Raw genomic sequence first — 21,219 nt, 5'->3', positions numbered from 1 at the left:
CTTCGGAGACAGAATGGAGTCTTGCAAGGCTCATGTACAGGGAATGGAACAGTTAGGTTCCCCAATATATAACGCTTCAAGTTCACCAAAGCCTCACTGGCTCAGTGATCATATTCACTTCTGGATTTTCATCACTAGTCATTGATTTATTATAAAATTTATTGGCCGCCCATCTTTTCTAGTAAGATAATTCTGGGAAACTCGTTTCTTTGCCTGCTTTTCCTACAATTTCTTAATAGACCAAGAAAAACCAAAAGCTCAACAAGCAGACAGAAGTGAATGAATGATAGTCTGGGATAGTTTCAGCCAGCCACCAAGGTTTCAACTGATAGATATAATCACAAGCTTCCTCACTAACAAATTCTGAAATTCTATGCACTTAGAAATTGCCAAGGAAATACCCTTTAAATTATCTCTTTGCTTCTGCTGGGGAGTTGCCACAAAAAAACAAACTCTGACTTTGGGATGATCTGTCCACGACAAAGGAGTCTCTCCTGTCTCTTCCACCTAAATGTCACCTTCCTTGTTGTAAATAACTTAGCCTAATGTCTATGGAGATTCTCAATCATCCAGGTCATGGTTGTCCAAAAGGTGCTGTTCAAAAGGCAACTAGACTTGGTTTTTTTTTCCTTTAAAACATTTAGCTTCTCATCCCAGAAGCTTCTTCAATTCTCAGTTCTGATGAACTGAAGAAGGTTCTTGGATGAGAAGCTAAGCGTTTTCAAGACAAAAACCAAGAAAATCCAGTTGCCTTTTGAACAGCACCTTTGGGACAACTTAATCTAATGTGTGTGATGAGATGAGGCATAAATTTAAGCTTTAAAAACTGTTATGTACCTGAACTTCTGAACTACAACAACATGGCAACTTTCAGCACCACTTCTAAGGCCAGCTCTGATATTGGATTACAAGGCATAAAATGCACAAAAAGATCCAAATCCTGACATAATTCCATAAACTCCAAGTACAGACAGAATTCTTAGTCTCTCAGTATATTTTTAAAAGTATGAAAATATTGTACTATTAAAATTAGAGATTGTACTGTAATATAGTATAAATGATTCGTTATGCAACAGCCTAATACCAAGTACATTATTTCAGTATATTCAAAGAATGAAGAATCACTCAGTATAAAACAAGAAAGAGACAAATAGTAGGAAAAAGCAGGTAAAAAATGGTGAGGAAAAGGAGAAGATTGAAAGTGGGGACAAAGAGCTGAAGAATGCAAGCAGACTGGATCTACAGGGGACTAGAGGTCAGACAAATAAAAGTTAAGGAATGATAAAGATAAAACAATACAGGTTTGGAGAAAAGGTGATCAAACAAGAATAAGCAAAATGATTTTTTTTTTTAAATCAGAAGTCTTCAGCTTCTCTCCCCTCACCCTAGTCAGGCAATTTACCTGAATACATTTGAATAGGAAAGTAAGAAAATTAATAGAGCAGCCCAATCCCAAAGTGCTCTGATAGGCAAAATGTACACAATTGATAAAAGTTACTGCCTACCTACTCAAAGTAATATTAGATTTATAACATTATTCAGCCCTCTCCCCTATTTTATTCATTGATGAAAGGAGTAGCATCCACAGGGGTTGATGAAACAGACAAATTGGTGGCCATTCACAACATGACTGAAGCCCCACCCCCATATAGGTCTATGTAATGTGAAGTCATGTACAAAAGAAGTCATGTACAAAAGGGGTGGAGCTTAGACTGCAATACTGTATCTGCCATGTTTTAACCATCTTCATGGACACCATTGTATGGAAGGAAAATTAATCCTTTCCATTTTACTTAAGATGTGATAAATAAAATTAATTGTAATTTCATTGGTAAGAAAAAATAGCAAGAAGATGGTGTCAACTTGGACCGTTTAGAGAAAGCAAAGGACCATTGCTGCCTCCATTTCTTCAGATCTTTTAAGCTGATACAATCATTTGTTAGCACCAATCAAGTGATGCAGTTGTACCATCTAAATCAGTCTTCCACAACTTCAGCTCCAGGATTCTCCAGCCAACAGGGCCATTGCGGAGAATATTGATGTCTGAAGCTCACACATCTAAAAGTATTCAGGCCTAGGCAGAGTGATCAAAACACACATGATGCTTGCTTTGAAATTTCTTATGGTGGCAAGGTGATAGCAGATTTATTACAGTATTTATTTTTGCCAACCAACATGTTTTTTTAAAAAAAAGAAGTATGTGCAGCTTCTAGTAAACCACACAGATGGGGAAGGGAGGACCTTAAGACATGATTTACACCAAAGAGCAATAGTACAAGTTAAAAGCCACCTTTTAAATTCAGCACATGGACTTCAATTGACCCCTGTTTCTGCTGCGGCCCAGTTCCATGTTTTTACACACAACAGGTTTTTGTCCTTCAGTTGAAAGGTCAAGTTAATTGGTGATAAAATGTAATCTAATATTTCCAGTCGGCATATCCTACCTGGAGTGTAACCTAGTTTATCAGGTTTTTGTACTTGTTTTTTCTGATTGTTGTAGACTAAATCCAATATCCCGAAGCACCACATAAGTTATTAATTTGAGGGGCAGTGAGCCAGACAAAACAATAGCCATCCAGAAAGGAATTCCAAGGTTTTACGAATACTTAACATCTGACCTCTATTAACTCTTTTCTAATGCACTCAGGCTCTTTGTCTTCCTCCATGGAGAAGGAGCACAGACAATATATTGGCAAATTAGTTTACTCTTAAAATGGTGGTAAATTTGCATGACACCCTGAGACATAAGCTAGCCACATAAGCAACTTTAGGTATTATGCAACAACTGCTCCATGTGGGAAGCTGATGTATCAGACAAATTCAAAGAAGTGTACGAATATTCTATGGATAAACCATTATGTATGTTTCATGAATAGAACTACTGGGTCATTAATCACATACTATATACTGCTACTCTACCTCCCCAGAAGGAAAACAGTTTCTGGAGGGTGGGAAATATATTTCAGTTAATGCCACAGGGTGGCTAGACCTAGCTGTACTACAGATAGTGTAGGTAAATATGATTGGACTTGTAACCCTTTAATTATCAGAGCTAAATTGAACAGAAACAGGGAAAAGATAACATGCTATGAAGAATCATAGAAACAAACCTTACGCAAGTATGGGCTTTTCTCTGTGTACTGAAAACAGTAAGAATGTTTGGGTAGTCTGTATGTGTGTTGGGGGTGGGTGGGTGAAAGATATTTGTAACCTTGAACCAGAAAAATATTAGTCCCAAAAAGTGTTTGATGCTTGGTGCTCTACTTACTGTATAAAAAAACAAGCTATATTTTTATTAGGACAATTACATTTTAATGTTTTTTATGTTCTGGAAAAATTCAATTTGCAGGGGTTGGTATGCAATAGAGGGTAGAGGTGTGCTATTTTCCATTGGAAGAGTAAGGATAGAGATCCAAACACTAATGCAATTTTGTATAAAATTAAATTTATATCTTAGAACCGAAGGCAGCCCTGGCATATATCACTTGTTCAGATTTGAGAATATATTATTCACCAATAATTCCTAGTGAAAAACAATAAATGAAATCAAGAAGCTATCAGTTGAAGAGGACAAATGTAATGGAAAATGAGGAGGAAGAATAGCTGAATTATGGCAAATATCTCAAAGTATGTACATTGATACATGTTCATACCCTAGCTGTCTCCCATTAAATATGGTCAGAGGAAAGTATCAAAAGCTGCCATATTGGCTTGACATTTCATTTATAAACTAGAATCCACCAGGAAAGTAGCAAGGCCCTGATTGGATCTCCATTATATTTATTAGATAACTAGAATTATATAATTATATAACTAAAAATCACAAACAGTAGCAGCACATTCAGGGCAAGTGTGTCTGACATCCCCTGTATCTAAGATGTCCGGCTTAGTTCAGTGCAACACCTGCTTTGCAGCTGTTTTTCGCAGTACCCTTTTCAAACTTGGAAACTGTCCTATCTGTAAACAAATCACTAGCCTACAAGGACAGATCATTTACCTAGGGTCTGTAATCCGTGCTCTTCGGGCAGAAATTAGGTGTCCAGTTCAGCCCCTCTACTCTAGTAAGCCTCCCTGCTATCAGCCCCCTTTACCACAAAGATCCTGCAGGAAAAGGGCAGTGTGGACAACCGTGGGATCTGGCAGGGTGAGAGCTGTGAACCATAAACACAAAGCTTTCGCTGTGTCCCTGCACAACAGCTACAGTGCCCTTGCTGACCTTAATAGGGACATTAAGGAGACTGGTAAAGGTATTTGTGAAGATAACTCAAATAAGCAGGGGATTGTGGTCCGAGATGAAGAACTAGATTTTGACAGGGAGAAGTGTGAATCAGGTATTGCACATCAGTCATGCAAGAATAGAAAGGCTCCCAAAAAGAGAAGCTACCTTCTGGTAGGTGATTCAATTATAAGGGATGTAAATTTAGGAAAGGACACAGAGGCTTTGAAAGAGGTCAGGTGTCTTCCAGGTGCTACTGCCAGTAGGGACAAGAAGCGTATTTCTAAAATAATCAAGAATGGCAGCAAGGACTGTGATGTGGAGGCTATTGTACATCTTGGCACTAATGATCTGTCCCAAAAAGATGTACTCTCTGTGCAGAATGATTTCCAGAGCTTGGGGAAGGAACTTAGCAGAATAGGCTGTAGGCTTACTTTCTCAGAGGTTTTACCAGTGTATAAGGAGCAAAACGGAAAAGGCCAGCGCATAGCACAATTCAATATGTGGCTAAAGGAGTGGTGTAAAGGGGAAGGCTTTGGATATATTAGTCACGATGTCAGTAGCTGGTCCAATCAAAAGATGTACAAAAGAGATGGTTTGCATCCATCAAAAAAAGGGACTGAGTTACTCGGCTATAAATTCACAGATTTTCTGGAGGGAAATTTAAACTAAACAGCGGGGACAGGGAGTTAATTGATACGGAACAACCCTGTCCCCGGCAATTTAAAAACTATAGGGCTATCAGTGCATGTAGCATAGATGTGTGTGTGGACAAGAATACCAACCTTGCTACCAATCAAAATGAAGCCTCTAATAGCGAGTGCCACATAAAGTGCACTAACCAAATAGGTGGTAAGACAATAGGGGAACTCAGGCACCACACAGGTTATGTAGAAAGGAAACACAGGGCCACCCACAAAGGACTCAAATGTTTATACACCAATGCACAGAGTATGAACAGCAAACAGGGTGAACTAGAAATTCAGGTTAACGAGGGCAGATACGATATTGTTGCCATTACGGAAACATGGTGGGATGAAACTCACACATGGAACACACAGCTAGAGGGATTTAAATTATTTAAAAGAAACAGACCAAATAAAAGAGGAGGTGGAGTTGCTCTCTATATAAGAAATAACTACATCTCCACAGAAATAGAGTACAACAATGATAAAAACTCTCTTGAATGCATTTGGGTCAATATAAAAGGGGGGGGGAAATGACATTGCCATAGGTGTATACTACAGACCACCCAACCAAACAGAGGAAATAGATGAACTTTTTGCTAGTCAGCTAACTAAGGTATGTAGGAAGCACACCACAATAGTAATGGGGGACTTTAACTACCCTGACATCAACTGGGAGACAAACTCCGCACCAAGTGGAAGATCAAACAGGTTCCTGGCAAACCTAGCAGACAACTTTGTCTCCCAAAAAGTAGAGAAGGGAACTAGGGGATTAGCCATTTTGGATCTAATTCTCACTAACAGAGATGAAATGATAGACGGTGTTGAAGCCATAGGAACCCTGGGAGGAAGTGATCATGCAATATTAGAATTCAACATTATAGAAGCACAACCAATAGAACACAGTCAAACTAGAGTCTTGGACTTCAAGAGAGCTAATTTCAATAAACTTAGAGAGGGCTTGGGAAGGATTCCATGGATGAGAATCCTCAAGGGGAAAACAACTCAAGAAGCTTGGGAAATTTTGAAAAATGAGATAATAAAAGCACAGTCTAGCACAATACCAACAAAGAGGAAAAATAACAGCTCTCAAAAGAAACCAGCATGGCTGCATAAAGAACTCTCTGACAAATTGAAAGATAAAAAGGACAAGTACAGAAAGTGGAAAGAGGGGAACATAACTAAGTCAGAATATCAGCAAATAGCCCGAGCCTGCAAAGATGAAGTGAAGAAAGCCAAGGCTCAAAATGAACTAAGGCTTGCGACCAAAGTCAAAAATAACAAAAAAAGCTTCTTTCAACATGTAAAAAACAAGAAAAAAGTGAAGGAAATGATTGGTCCATTAGTGGGTGGAAGTGGCAAGAAGGTGACAAGCAACAGGGAGAAAGCAGAACTATTTAACTCATTTTTTGCATCTGTCTTTACACAAAGGGAAAAAACAGACCAACCTATCAAAAATAGTGCCATAAAAAACAAAACAGAAACACAAGTTAAGATAGGCAAGAAAATGGTTAGGGAGCACCTGTCCAGCCTAGATGAGTTCAAATCGCCAGGACCAGATGGATTACACCCCAGAGTTCTCAAGGAACTGGCAGATGTGATATCGGAGCCACTGAACTATATTTTTCAAAGATCCTGGAACACAGGGGAACTACCAGAGGACTGGAAAAGAGCTGATGTAGTTCCCATCCTCAAAAAAGGAAAAAAAATGGATCCAGGAAATTACAGACCTATCAGCCTGACCTCAATACCTGGGAAGATCCTGGAAAAGATAATCAAACAACGAATCAACGAACACCTAGAGGCAAACAAAGTCATTACTAAAAGCCAACATGGGTTTGTCAAAAATAGATCATGCCAGACAAATCTTATTGCATTCTTTGACCAAGTGACAAAATTAGTGGATCAGAGGAATGCTGTGGACATAATTTACTTGGACTTCAGTAAGGCATTTGATAAAGTAGATCACAACCTACTACTTGACAAGATAGAAAAATGTGGGGTAGACAGAACCACCACCAGATGGATCCGTAGCTGGCTGACCGGCCGTACTCAGCGAGTGGTCCTCAATGGAACTGCATCTATATGGAGGGAAGTGTGTAGTGGGGTGCCCCAGGGCTCTGTTCTGGGCCCAGTACTTTTCAACATCTTCATCAACGATTTGGATGAAGGGATAGATGGGGAACTCATCAAATTTGCAGATGACACCAAGCTGGCAGGAATAGCCAACACTCCAGAAGACAGGCTTCAGGTACAGAAGGATCTGGACAGACTTGAACACTGGGCACTAACTAACAAAATGAAATTCAATGGTGAAAAAAGCAAGGTTCTACATTTAGGCAAGAAAAACCAAATGCACAAGTACAGCATAGGTGGCACCATGCTCAATAGTAGTAACTGTGAGAGGGACCTCGGAGTCCTAGTAGACAATCAGTTAAATATGAGCCAGCAGTGTGCGGCAGCTGCCAAAAAGGCCAACACAGTACTAGGCTGCATTAACAGAGGGATAGAATCAAGATCACGCGAAGTATTAATACCACTCTTCAATGCCTTGGTAAGGCCACACTTGGAATACTGCATCCAGTTTTGGTCACCACGATGTAAAAAAGATGTTGAGACTCTAGAAAGAGTACAGAGAAGAGCAACAAAGATGATTAGGGGACTGGAGGCTAAAACATATAAGGAACGGTTGCGAGAATTGGGTATGTCTAGTTTAACGAAGAGAAGGACAAGGGGGGACATGATAGCAGTATTCCAATATCTCAGGGGCTGCCATAAAGAAGAGGGAATTAAGCTATTTTCCAAAGCACCTGAAGGCAGGACAAGAAGCAACGGGTGGAAACTAATCAAGGAGAGAAGCAACCTAGAACTAAGGAGAAACTTCCTGACAGTGAGAACAATTAATCAGTGGAACAGCTTGCCTCCAGAAGCAGTAAATGCTCCAACACTGGAAGTTTTTAAGAAGAGACTGGACAGCCATTTGTCCGAAATGGTGTAGGGTTTCCTGCCCGAGCAGGGGGTTGGACTAGATGACCTCCAAGGTCCCTTCCAACTTTACTATTATTATTATTATAGTGGAAAAACAAGAATCATTTACCATACATTTGATTTCACACTGATAATCATAAAAGAATTTTTCATTAATATCTATAACTTTTCTTCTCATTTCAAATCATATTTTAGTGTCAGAAGCTATACCGTCTTTTATTATTTCACTCTGTATGCTTTATTTCCATTATTCTTCCTCCCTGTCACATGACATAATAGGGACTTTGAAGAAATTTAATTAGCAAAGTACATAAACAATTTGAAACATTGAAAGGACAGAATATCAATGCTTACCATTGGCAGTCTAGATCCAGGAATGCTGGGAAAATCATGATGTTCCATATGATAGCCAACATTAAAGGTGATCCAGTTGAGGGGTCCATAGTATGAATATGTTTCGTATCCTTTCAAAAACATGTAATGCTCTGCTATGAAATGTCCAGAAATAGGGTGCAAACCCATGCCCAGGATCGTTCCTGCTATTAAATAAACAATAGGCTTCCAACCCCAGAGATAATAGATTGTAAGGTCAATGGAGAATTGTACCAAAGCATTAAATATTTCCATCTCAGTAATTGCTTTGGGGTTGACATATAGTGGCCTCAAACTATAAACAAATGGCTGGATAGCAATCCAAATTAGTTTCCGAAATGGAGTACAGAAGAACCAGCCCTCAAAATCAGTAGGGATGTCCACATCCAAAGTATCTCCGCCAAGGTATCGATGGTGATCAATGTGGTACTTCTTGAAAGAGGCAGAGTAAGGTAATCCAATAGGCAAGTTGGCAAAGACTGCAAACCACCTATTCCATCTAGCCTGCTTGTTACCAAAGGCAACATTATGAGAGATATCATGGATTGCTAGTGTTATGGAGTGGTTGATGCAGCCCCCAAAACCATAAGCCCAGAAGAAAACCCACTTCCATGCTAAATTTCTCATCAGGAAACAGGCAAGAAGCTGAGTGAATACCATTCCTGTCACAATCCATTTCAAATGGGGATCTGAACCCATCAGAGACTTGATGGCTGGATATCTGGCTGGGGGAGGAAAGAAAGATGTCATTAAAGACAGTTGAGAACAGTCTTCCTTTTTTTCAAAGGCTCATCTAGTCCAGCAAAGTGATATTACCATTTCTCAGACTGTTCCACATAATTACACCCATGTGACAGAAAGAAAAAGTTATACTGTAAACCAGGGTAGGCAACCTTGGTTCTTTTATGACTCGTGGACTTCAACTCCCAGATGGAATTCTGGGAGTTGAAGTCCACGAGTAATAAAAGAGCCGAGGTTGCCTACCCCTGCTGTAAACCATCTTGTTTGAAATTTACATGCTCGTCTGATTAAAAAAAACAGACCACAAAGTGGAAGGCCACCATTTCATTTATTGCTTAGTAATATTTTGTATATGTAATATAAAAGATATGTAATGTATATGTAATATCTCTTATTGCTTAGTAATATTTAGTTTTTCTGTTATGGAGTCCATGTCCTAGCCAATTAATAGTTGAAGCCAGTTCTTTTCAAATCCTTCCTTGGGACCTTCCAACAAGGATCCTGTAATCCGATTAGTTCATTATCTGGTTCCATTTCCCTATTAATTGCATAAGTATTATTAACTTGTCTTAAGCTTTGTAACTTTAAATAAGCAGTAGTTATTTTAAAAATTAGTTTTAACTTGAATTAAAATGAAATTTGGTTCCCTTTTCGGCTTTAAAAAGAGGCCGTTGACAAAATATACTTAAACAGCTGACACCAAAACTTGATGCCCAAGAGAATGTAGCACATTATAACTCCATAGACATCAAGGCCAATTTAAGGATATACTGTATGGCCCCTTACTGCCACTTTCTTCTGATGCAAAGAATTACATTTTAGAATATTTGGAAGAAAGTACTTCATGAAGGTTTAATAATGAACATCTTTTTTTTTTGTTCAATGGCAGTTCCTCTGGTTCCCCAACTGTCAATATGGGAAGAGCAGAACCAATAAAAATGGCCTCCACTGCTAGAATAACAGTTAGCGGAATTTAAGCCCTGCCTGTCTGCAAAAATAAGAAGCCCTTAGTCTCCCAAATCCAAGATCCAAGTTATTGAGACTTGTGCCATCTTTGAGGTTCTGAAGAAGTAGCCTTCATGGGCATGTGAACATATTATCAAAATGGATAGCTTATTAGGGACTGAAATATGGTGCTGTGATGAGAGACTAAAATTTTAAGCCCTGGCTCCCGTAGTGGTGTTTAAGACCAGAAGAAACACACTATTCAAGTGCTCTATGATCTTTCTACCCTCCCCATCTAGGCTGGTGATGTACAGCAGGGCTTTTAAACTGGTGGTATACGTACCACCAGTGGTACCTTGGCACCTGGCAGGTGGTATATGACCATCCTAGAGAAGTGGTAGCGAGGGGGAGAGGAATGAGATGAAGTGGCAGAGGGGAAGGGAGGGAGGGAGGGAGGGAGGGAGGGAGGGAGGGAGGAAGGAAGGAAGGAAGGAAGGAGCTGGAAAGGGACTGCCTTCTGAGCGCTTCTCAGGTTTTTTTTTTAGCTGTCAGAGGCTCTGGGCAGGAGGCTTCACATTTTGACCCCTCCCCCTATCATTGCCTCTGTGTGGCTCTCGCTTTCCCAGACCCGTGCATGTGTTTGTTTGTGTGTGTGTGTGTGCGCGCGCGCGCACACGCACACACATGGGAAGTTCTCATTCTTTGCAGCCCCATACTGTGACATTGGGTAGGAAAAGAACAGGAGAGATAAGAGATAAGAGAAGCTGCAATGGGAGGCAGGGCGTGATGTGATCAGTGGCACATTGAGAAAAAGAAACAAGTACTCCAAAAAACAGCTTTCATTAGTTTGCAGTCTGCCATCACAGAAGGTTTCTGTTAAGGGTTTGGGGCTGCAAGGGGTGAAACCCTCCCCCATCCGTCTATACACACACACACACACACACACACACACACACACACACACGCAGGTCTGGGAGAGGTGAGCTGAGAGCCACGCAGAGGCAACGACAGGGGAAGGGTCAAAATGTGAAGTCTCTGCCCAACGCTGCCTGTCTCAACTTTTTACTTTTCCATAATAGTATAACTAGCCATTTCTATAACAACAAATGAATCGAACCAGTAAAACCCAAAATCCCACCCCTTTATTTTCAGTCATCAAGTTTTTGACACCTTTCTAAGCACTGGTGGTACTTGAATATTGTCATGTCTTAAAAGTGGTACAATCTGTGAGAAGGCTGAAAAGTCTTGATGTACAGAATAGCTCTGTTACTTTGGCTTTATAATAGCAATAGCAATGGCACTTAGATTTATATACCACTTCACAGTACTTTCCAGTCCTCTCTAAAAGGTTTTACAGAGTCAGCATTGTTGTGCAGGCTCTGAGGTGTTGCTTGATAAAAAAAAGTACAGGAAACCAGAAGTTGCGTTTAAACGTTACGTTTTTATTCAGCTGAACAAAGACAGGCTCCTCTAAAAGAGAGAAGCCCCGAACGACAAGAAATCCTTGTATTTATTCTTTCTGATTACATAAGCAATCCACCCAGCAAAGCTGACACACATAAGATAAAGATTTCACCCAGTAAATCTGGCACACTGTAGATAAGAAGGGAGAAAGCAGAAGTAACTAAAAATGTTCCCTTTTGGGTGTTTCCCTAAAGACATCATACGTTCCCGGGTGGGTTAGGACATTGGGTGTTTTCCTTGCTGTCCTTTCATGACCCTGCATTGATGACTCTGCAAGTGCCCAAAGACAGCAGGGACATCTGCACTTATTCACAATTGATACTTCCTATGCTGTCCCCTAATTCCGGGTCAACATAATCCCCCCTTTCATACTTTGAGCAGTGCGCAGAAGTATGATCATCAAACTGGAGAGACACAGGATAAGCTTCTGCAGTATATGGGCCACATTGTTGAGGACAGGCAGAGGTGAGTAGGGGCAAGTAGTGAAAGATATAACAGAAAAGATGACAAGAAACACCACAAAGTGAAGACCAATAAATAGTTCCCAAACCATCCCCATCCCGGGATCCAACCAGTAAGGAATGAGAATATACTACTGAAGACTCCCCATATAACATCAGTGAAAATCTTCAGATCTTTAGGGCGATTCTTGATTCCTCCTTCTTGATATGGATGGTGTGACTAATATTAACTTGATAATCAGTGAAAAAAATCTGAGTGGACCAAACCACACAGTGCTCCTTTTGCTGCTAGTAACATATCTAATGTTTGGCGATTCTGTAACACTACTTCCCTTATTTCTCTCTGTACCTTATTGAATTGTGTAAATGCCTATAAGGTGTGGTTAAACATTTCCTCTGTCCAGTCATCAAATTCTATAATAGATTTACAATTCAAACCAATCCAATAGCTCGTATTATTGCTTGTGCAATGGTATTTCCTAGGCCATGAATCGGCAACCCACAGCTCCAAAGCCACCTGTGGTCTTTGAGCCATCTCCTGCGGCTCCGGAGCCTCCTCCTCCCTCTCCCCCCTTCTTCCTCCTGCTGCCCCCCCCCAGGCTTCAGTCCCAGCTGGGGCGGCGGTGATGGCAGGGGCATTGCTTCCTGGGCCGTCCCCGAGGCCGCCGAGCCGGCCATGTGTCTGCCCTGGCCGGGTGGCAGTTGCAGCTGGGGTGGTGGGGGCATCACTTCCTGGGCCATCCCCAGGCCGCCAAGCCATCTGTCTTTCCAGGCCGAGCCAGGCGGCAGTCCCGGCCGGGGCGGCAGCAGGAGGGCATCGCTTCCTGGGCCATCCCTGGGCAGCTGAGCTGGCCACACATCTCCGTGGGCTGGGGTGAGCAGCAGTCCCGGCTGGGGTGGTGGCGACAGCAGCGGCATCGCTTCCTGGGCCATCCCCAGGTCACCAAGCTGGCCACATCGCTTAGTGGGCCATCCCTGGGCTGTTCCCCAGGCAGCCAAGACGCATGGTCGGGCAGCAGTCCTGGCTGGGGCGGTGGGGGCATCGCTCCCTGGGCTGTCCCCAGGCCACCAAGCCGACCATGTTTCTGCCCTGGCCAGGCAGCAGTCCTGGCTGGGGCGGCAGCAGGATCGCTCCCTGGGCCGCTGAGTCGGCTACACATCTCCCCAGGCTGGGCTGGGTGGCAGAGGAGCATTGCTTCCTGCACCGTCCCCGGGCTGAGGCAGCCAAGCTCGCCACACATCTCCCCGGGTAGGTCCATGGTGTCCCAGGCACCTTTCAGAGCCTTCTACTGCTTCCTGCCCCCTCCCCTCCCTGCCCCTTCGGCACCATCTGCCTTTCATTCTCTCTCTATCCTCATCTGGTAAGAGAGGAAAGAGAGAGAAAGAGAGAGAGAGAGGGTGACTTATTCGGGCAAAGAACCAGTGGGGGGCAAGGCGAGGTAAGTCAAAAAACGCGGAACTTTCGTGCTAGCATCTCCCGAACCCTTGTTATCCCTGCCACAGACTCGGCTTATCCACCCTCACTCTCTCCTCTTCTCTCTCTACGGACGAGGCTGCTGGCTTCAAATGGTTGGCTACCAAGGCCTGGGAGCCAGGCAAGCGGGCAAGTCTCAACCGCAGCATTTTGTTGCTGTTGTTTTGCGCACACGCAGAGCTGACTGGGAACAGAGCCAAGTAAGCTCTGTGGTTGGAAGTCCCTGCAATTTAGGAGCCAGGATCTTCCCCCTCTCAGTCTCAAATCCCAAGCAGGATTAACAACATTGGGATTAGAAGTGAGCTGCAAGGAGAAGGTCTGTCTCTCTTCCTACCCTCCTCCCTTCCACACCGGCTACTGAGGCTCCCTGCTGGGCGCAGTCTGCCTGAAGCGGAGGAGAGTGAGGGGCCTTTCAAAGCATGACATTGCAATGGATGGGACAGCCTTTCAGGAGGGTGCAGATGAACTGTAGCTCTCCACATATTGCTAACATACAGTGTTTGCCGTCCCTGCAGCAGAATCGATGAGAGGTGCTGGCATTTCTCTTTGTCAGAATGTGGTGAATCCACATTGCCCATCTCTAAGGGAGGAAGTTAAATGATTTGATAGGTGAACTGGTTCTGTTAGTAAAGGGAGGGAGGTGAAGAGAAAAAGAGAGGGAGAGAGAGAGGAAAGAGGAAAGAGAAAGAGAAAAGAAAGAGAGAGAGGAAAGAAAGAGAAAGAGAGGAAAAAGGAAGAAAGGGAGAAGAAAGAGAGGAAGAGGGGAGAGAGAGGAAAGGAAAGAAGAAAGGGAGAAAGAGGAAAGAGAAAGGAAAGAGAAAAGAGAAAGGGAGATGAAAGAAAGGGGGAGGGAGAGGGGGAGAGAGGAAAGAAATAGAAAGAGAGAGAAAGAAAGAAAGGAAGGAAGAGGAAAGAAAGAGGAAAAAGGAAGAAAGAGAAAAGAGAAAGGGAAAGGAAAGAGGGGGGGAGAGAGACGAAAGAAAGAGGAAAGAAAGGGGGAGGGGGAGGGGGAGAGAGAGGAAAGAAATAGAGGGAGAAAGAGAGGAAAGAAAGGGAGAAAGAAAAAAGAGAGAAAGGAAAAGGAGGAAAGAAAGAGAGAAAGAGGGAGGGAGAGGATTAAGCCCTTCCCTACTTGTTTATAGCATTTGTTCATTAGCTAACAAGAATATCTAGAACATGGGTGTCAAACTCGATCGCATCACGTGGCGTATCATGATGTATCACATTTTTTGCCTTTGTGGAGCTGGGATGGGTGTGGCCTGCACATGACACATCCAGCCCATGGGCCACCAGTTTGACACCCCTGATCTAGAAGAAACATACAGAAAAGGACAAATCACTGTGAGAAATGGAAAAGAAAAGATACCTCTCAGTCTCACTTTACATCAACTGCTTGGAAACTGACAGCCTCCCAAGTACATTAGACAGGAAACACAACAAGGTGAGCTAATTCTACCTTTTTTATAAGGCTACATTTAAGTAATAACCCTGTAGGTCTAACAGTACAAATCTCCACCATCTTTTTTATGATCTGATTAGTTAAGATGGATCCTTTTCCTTTTATCTGATCGTTCCCTAGGCAGCATCTCTCCCCCACCCCATCTTCCAAGGTCATTTTCACATTATGTTAGAGAAACCAATAGTTCACTGTTATGTGTCATCAGACTGTACTTACACAAGTTCCTATTTACTTTTAAACGTTACTGGCATTTCACCAATTTCTTTTTCCATTCTGAAGTGGCTTCATTCATAACATCAGAGATATCAGAGTCTGTTATCTCTCTATCCCTCTTTTGGTCCAATATAGTTAAGTAACCAATAGGTCCTAGATAACAAAAAATACACACACTTCGGGGATTTTGTTGCTTATAGAAATGTAACAATTTGCTAAGCAATAAGCATGTGACATTCTTAATCACACCTTTTCATTTAACTGTCCTGTTTCTAAAAGATCCCTTTCTGTCCAAAGTTGAATTGCTTCCTGTTGTGTCCTGGGCCTGCTGAATGACTCAGCAGGCTCAACAGGCTCAGGAAAGCTACAGAAATGGAACATTTCCTGTTGTGGTATTGATTGTGACTAAACACCATATATCCAAGTGGGGGAAATTATGCAAACATCATTACTACATTGCAGAAAGCTGTTTTTATAGTTAGGATGAACCAATCCACCATATGTTACAGACAATGTGATACAACCGTATCTGTTGAGAAGCACTACTTTCACAAAATTAAAATTACGGTTTAGATGGGACCTTTTCTCAAAATACTTCATGAAATAAAAACAATAGAAAAAGATCCATAGATTCAGACTGGAACTCGGCCTATACAGGATCATCATCCCCATTGCCTGGTCAGTGGGCAGTCTTATAAATTGAATAATGAACAGATAAATAAATAATCTGCTCCTTCAGTTGTTGAACTGCTGTTCTGGAGTTATCTGAATTTACCATTTAAGCTCTTTTTGTCCTGTGCATATGCCAACTTGATCTAGTTTAAGGAAATTCTATACAGACTAAGACATTTTAGCAGCAGCTTGTAATATATTTGATATGGATGGAGGCCACTACATCCTTCTACTGGTCAACCAGCCTGCTACTACAGCCCTTCACCTTTCTGTTCCAGGAAAACAGTAGCCAATTGCTTCCCTTCTTATAGGAACATATTCCTGGAGATATGCTGTATTTGTATGTAGGTTTATATATATGTATGGCTATATACAGACATTCTCACATACATGCATACAACTATATGCGCGCGCGCACACACACACACACACACATGAGAGAGAGTTAAATTTCTGTATACAAAGTTGAACAATCAGATTACAGGTATATGCAGGCACAACAAACAGCTTAAGAAAAAATCCTTCTTTTCAGCCTGCACCCCATTTTTTATGCTTCCCTGTCAGCAATAAAGAAATAGCCTGTAGATCAGGGGTTCTCAACCTTGGCAACTTTAAGTCCACAAGTCTTAAAGTTGCCAAGGTTGAGAACCCCTGCTGTAGATTATCTGGAAGCTACCCCAACCACTTCAGTGGGCCAGAAGAACAATAAAAATCTGGAATTATTTTTTAATGGAGAGGAAAATTACTTATTCCAGATAAACCTTCCACTAGCCTTTATGCTGACCCTCTAATTCAAGAATGAGGACTAGCACCTTGACTCCAATTTATAATTTGGGTTACATGCAAACAGAAAGAGCTATTGTTGGCTGCAAGGTGCCTGAGTGAGTGCCTGCTTTTGTCAGAAGGTGAGTTGACTTCTTGAGCTTGGGAGGAACCCTGCCTCTCACTGCCAGAGTAATAACTACAGAATTGGGGCAAAGTTGTTTCGCCCAAGGAAGGATAACACAGTGCTTCTCAACCTTGACCATTTTAACAGGTGTGGACTTAAGCTCCCAAAATTCCCCAGCCAGCTGGGGAATTCTGAGAGTAGAAATCTACAGATCTTAAAGTTGCCAAGATTGAATGCAGCCTCTCAAGCCCATTTCCAAAGTAATAGAAATGATTAAAATATGAGGAAGGGGCAACCACGTTGCCCTCATTTATTTCATTTTCAATTAAATTAAACTTAATTGTGACCCTGTCTTCTTTCTTTTATTCTTAACACAACCCATCAGATTACTCAAATGCTTAGTGTGACCAAGTCCTCAACCAAAACTGCATATCTCCCAAAGTAAGAGAACACAAAATAGTTATTAGTTTCACAATGAACTGAACAGAGGAAAGAAAACTTGCTGCAAAGCATGGGCTGGGTGGCTCTAGATAAGCTGCTCCACGTGGTTCAAATATATTCTGCCTCACCCCTTCCTTCTGGAGCAATGAAAGCAAATGTACTTGCTTTCAAAGGCACACCTTTTTTCCTTCTTCAGCCTGGTTCTTTCCAGACACAGAAAAATATACAAAGCTAATTTGATGGTGGTGTGGGAAGTCAGCCCTCCCCCAGAGAAATAAATATTTTTGGAAATATTTAAAAGGCAGAATATATTTCCCTAAAGGATTTTAAAAGCAGAAACCAACCCTACTCCCAAGTCTCTCTGTTCCAAACAGAAACCAAGTCTGCAGAATTGCAGATGTGATAATCTTGTCAAAAAGACTGGAATCAGGAAACTGGGATTAGGAAGAAAGATCCCTAGAATCAACAACCTCTCACACCAAAAATCTAAGAATCATCAGCCACAGCCCCAGGGAAGCAGGATATGACCTTTGAGACACAATAGGATTAACCCATCACCATCAGAATACCAAAAAGGCATACTCAGACTCAGGTCAAAGTTCATGCCATAGGAACAACTCCAAACAAAAGGCTCCAGAGGGTATAAAAACCCACTTCCTATATGTGCTCACTCTTTTTTCTTCCAGAGCCATTTTCCTGTATGGCTCTCCTCTTCAGTAGACTGCAACCTTCTTCCTAAAACAGTCGCCATGTTGTTTATTCCCAGCTTGGAGTGAACCATGATGAAGACTTTTCCTTCAACAATTTGGCACCCAGGATGGGACTCCAAGCTAACCTCTCCAATGGACTGAGACTGGTAAGCCCCATCTTGCCGGCAGCAGACCCCTTGTGTCTGTGGATGGGTTTCCCAGGCCCTGCCCATGTGGAGCCAAGGTAGTAAAGGCAGTTTGGGGTTTGAGCTCAAGGGCAGCTTTAGAAAGAAGGTGAAGGTGAGTACCTCTAAATTTTAACTTTAAAGCCAGGGGAGTGAGAGAAATCTCTCTCTCTCTCTCTCTCTCTCTCTCTCTCTCTCTCTCTCTCTCTCTCTCTCTCAGTGAAAAGACCGTTTTCCCAATCATAGTTGGATTTTGCTCCCTCTGGCCTTTTGTAACCGCAGAAAGGATCTGTTCAAGTGGCAGACCCTGGAAAGCATGGGGGTTGGCCAGAGCGCAGGACCTTCTGTTAGGGAAAAGAGAGAGGGTATGTGAAAATGGAATAGAATGAGTGAATGAGAGAATTGGATTTGGGCAACCAGCTGGTAAGGCCCTGTAAGCAAAGCCCCAAGTTAGGAAACTAAGCCCCGGGCTAGGTGTGTCCCTTAGCTGTGGAAAGCAAGCAGAGGTCCTCCCGGACATTTGAAGTCCGCAAACAGTAGTGGTAAAAAGTGAAGGTAAAGCCAGTAAGAGAGCGTCCTGTACCTTCTGCAGGGCAGCAGAAGTGTCCTCAACAGACCCCTTTTTGGTCTGAAACTGTGGTGGTAGATCCCTAAAGGAGTGTCCAGTACTCTGTGAGGGATCCAGAGTGCTCCGTGGGTCCCTTTTTGACCCAAAACCATGGTGGTAGGCGGAAGTCTCACTGGAGGCTTCAGTGCGCTGGACCCGATAGAACCGAAGTGAACCCCTGCATAAGAAATAAGGGAATCATGGGGTGTTCTAGTTCAAGGGTTGAGATAGGCTCTCCAGTAAAAGCTTGCTTGAGGCCTGGGACGGGAATCAGCTACCCATTCAGGTAGGTATGAAAAAGAGATAGATAGAGAAACTATGCAAAACAATGGACTTTGCTCAGAGCTTTGCTGGGAAACCAATTTGGCTAAATAAAGGTACTTAAAGGGAAATTAAAATATAAGAAATAGTGACTCTCTCTCTCTCTCTCTCTCTCTCTCTCTCTCTGCAACCATGTGGTATGTTTAAGATTTGTGCCTTCCCTAATTTGAGTTAACTGAGATTTATGGTGGGAATGACTAGGATGTGTAGAACTGAAAGTTCTGTTTTCTTTTCTGTTCTCGTCTTTGTGTGTGTATGTATTCAAAATCTTTGTGTGTGAGGTAACTGTGACTGTTAATTGTTTCTAATCCAAAGAGAAAAGAATTTTAAAATTCTTCTAGAAATTCTGCTTAAATTAAGCCACCAAAAGTAAAATATCCTCACTCTGTTTGTCTGGCCAACAGAGTGAAGAAAAATGTTTTTTTCCTCCCCTTTCTCTCTCTGTACTCTTAAGAACAGCCCAATGTTACCAGGAGGGAATGTTTTAAGTTCATCTGCTGGAAAAGTTTCACTCTTGTATTTACTTATGTGTTGTAAATGGGTTTTATCTGTGTATCCTTTTCCTGAAACATGCCCAGCATTTTTCAAGTTGCAAGTCCTTAAGTCCTAACATGTTGCAAATGTTCAGTTCAGAAGTGAGACCTTTCATTTTGTTGTTCTTACCAGAATCCAGCCTTTCTTTTTTCCTCATCTGTGTTGTCCCTATATTATCTGTCTCTTTAACAACTACAGTATTAATACCTTTTCAAACTCTGCCTGCAAGCTACCCCCCCCCCATTCTACTTCTCCTTTTCTTATCCTCTGTTCTCCATGCTTTTGTCTGCCTCTCCTGGGAAAATCCACCCAGAAAGGGGGCAGGAGATCTTGCTCTCATGTCTTTCAGCCCTACACAGATAACCCCCCCAACCTTTGGAAGCATAGCACACTGACCCAGACGCTGCCTCCATCCATTTGAGCCATGGAATTGGGTTTTGAATCCAGCCATCCACTAAAAAGGCACCATGCAACCAGAATGGAACAGATCTTTCCAAGTCCTACCATTCCCCCAGATGCCTGTGAAAGCTACAGAGGAAGAAAGGAGTCCTGAAGCTATTGGTCCCCATGTGAAGCCTCAGAATATTTGTATTGCCTGTTTGTATTAGTAGCTGCACACACGCACACACACCATATCTTGCACTGGTGGACTCAGATTGGGAGTCTTAGGGCTCACTATGAGCAATTTAAGAAAATGTAATAGCCCAGCTTGCATACTGACTAACCTCAATTGGATATCACTAACCTGGATGAACTAAACTAAGAGCTAAGGCAGAAAACAACCCTTGAAAATGAGCAGCCAGTGGTTATGTAGTGATGAAGACCATGGCTGTGGAGAATTTTGCGAGGAATGTGCAAACCTGACTGGAAGTTCAAAGTGACATCCAACATTTAAAAAGAATTGGCACAGAATATTGGACACTATAAATTTCTTTTCCATCTAACAGAACTTTTGCCCTGGCTTTAGACCTTCATGGTTGAACTCTATTAGTGCCTCCTTTTTTTGCATTAACAGTTTAAAGCTTGTTTACCTAGTCTCCCTGATCAGATCAATTTTAATCTTCTGCCAGTAAAAGTGTGTCACCCACACTATTATGGCAAAAGTGGTGATGGAATTTTTGAGTTCCAGAAAGCTCCCTTTACCTAAGTTTTATTAGTCACTTTGATATGCAGGTTCTGAGGTTTTGCTGGTTAAAGAAATACAGGAAACCAGAAAGTGCCTTTAAGTTTTACGTTTTTATTCAGCTGAATAGAGACGGACTCCTCTAAATGAGAGGAGCCATGAATGACAAGAAATCCTTGTATTTATTCTGTATAATTACATAAGCAACCCATCCAGCAAAGCTGACACACATAAGATAAAGATTGCACCCAGTAAGTCTGGCACAGAAGGGAGAAAACAGAAGTAGCTAAATATGTTCCCATTTGAGTGTTCCCTAACACTCTTGGGTGGGTTAGGACATTGGGTGTTGTCCTTGCTGTCCTTTCCTGACTCTGCATCCAGGATTACAAGCGATCAAAGAGAGAGAAGCCATCTATATGTATTCACAATTAATACTGTCCCCTAATTCCTGGTCATTAACTTATGTGTTTTTATTTTGTCATACAGGTATCTTAGTTATTTATGACAATAGGTAGCAACAGCAAACTGTAAGCATAGAATAAATTTTTAAAGGTATTTGCTAGAAACAATCTTGACTACATTTGACCCTTTTTTATGACCTTGGAGAGAAAAGCAAGAATTAGTCAATAGAATCTGCCACCAATAGATTTTCAGCCACTTTGTGGATAGGATTGAAACTGTAAAGATGCAGAATGACTTGTCCTCTTGTAGGTCTATGCACTGTCCCCCATATCTGAGC

The 21,219-nt window shown here is 42.0% G+C and overlaps 1 protein-coding gene across 3 annotated transcripts in view; it reads right to left on the bottom strand.

Annotated features, from left to right (window-relative positions):
• The window catches only part of DEGS2 (delta 4-desaturase, sphingolipid 2), a 226,031-nt gene that overhangs the window by 184,600 nt on the left and 20,212 nt on the right, over positions 1-21,219 (bottom strand). For all 3 annotated transcript variants that reach the window (XM_039339703.1, XM_039339702.1, XM_039339704.1), the window contains exon 2: positions 8,245-8,987. In XM_039339703.1, coding sequence (XP_039195637.1) covers positions 8,245-8,987 — 743 coding nt within the window. The remainder of the gene's footprint in view (positions 1-8,244; positions 8,988-21,219) is intronic.

This window comes from Crotalus tigris, unplaced genomic scaffold (genome assembly GCF_016545835.1).
Source record: "Crotalus tigris isolate CLP2741 ecotype Arizona unplaced genomic scaffold, ASM1654583v1 scf7180000017737.1785205, whole genome shotgun sequence".
In the NCBI taxonomy this organism is placed as follows: domain Eukaryota; kingdom Metazoa; phylum Chordata; class Lepidosauria; order Squamata; family Viperidae; genus Crotalus; species Crotalus tigris.
Note: the sequence above shows the minus strand (reverse complement) of the source record. Positions and strands in the feature narration are given on the sequence as shown.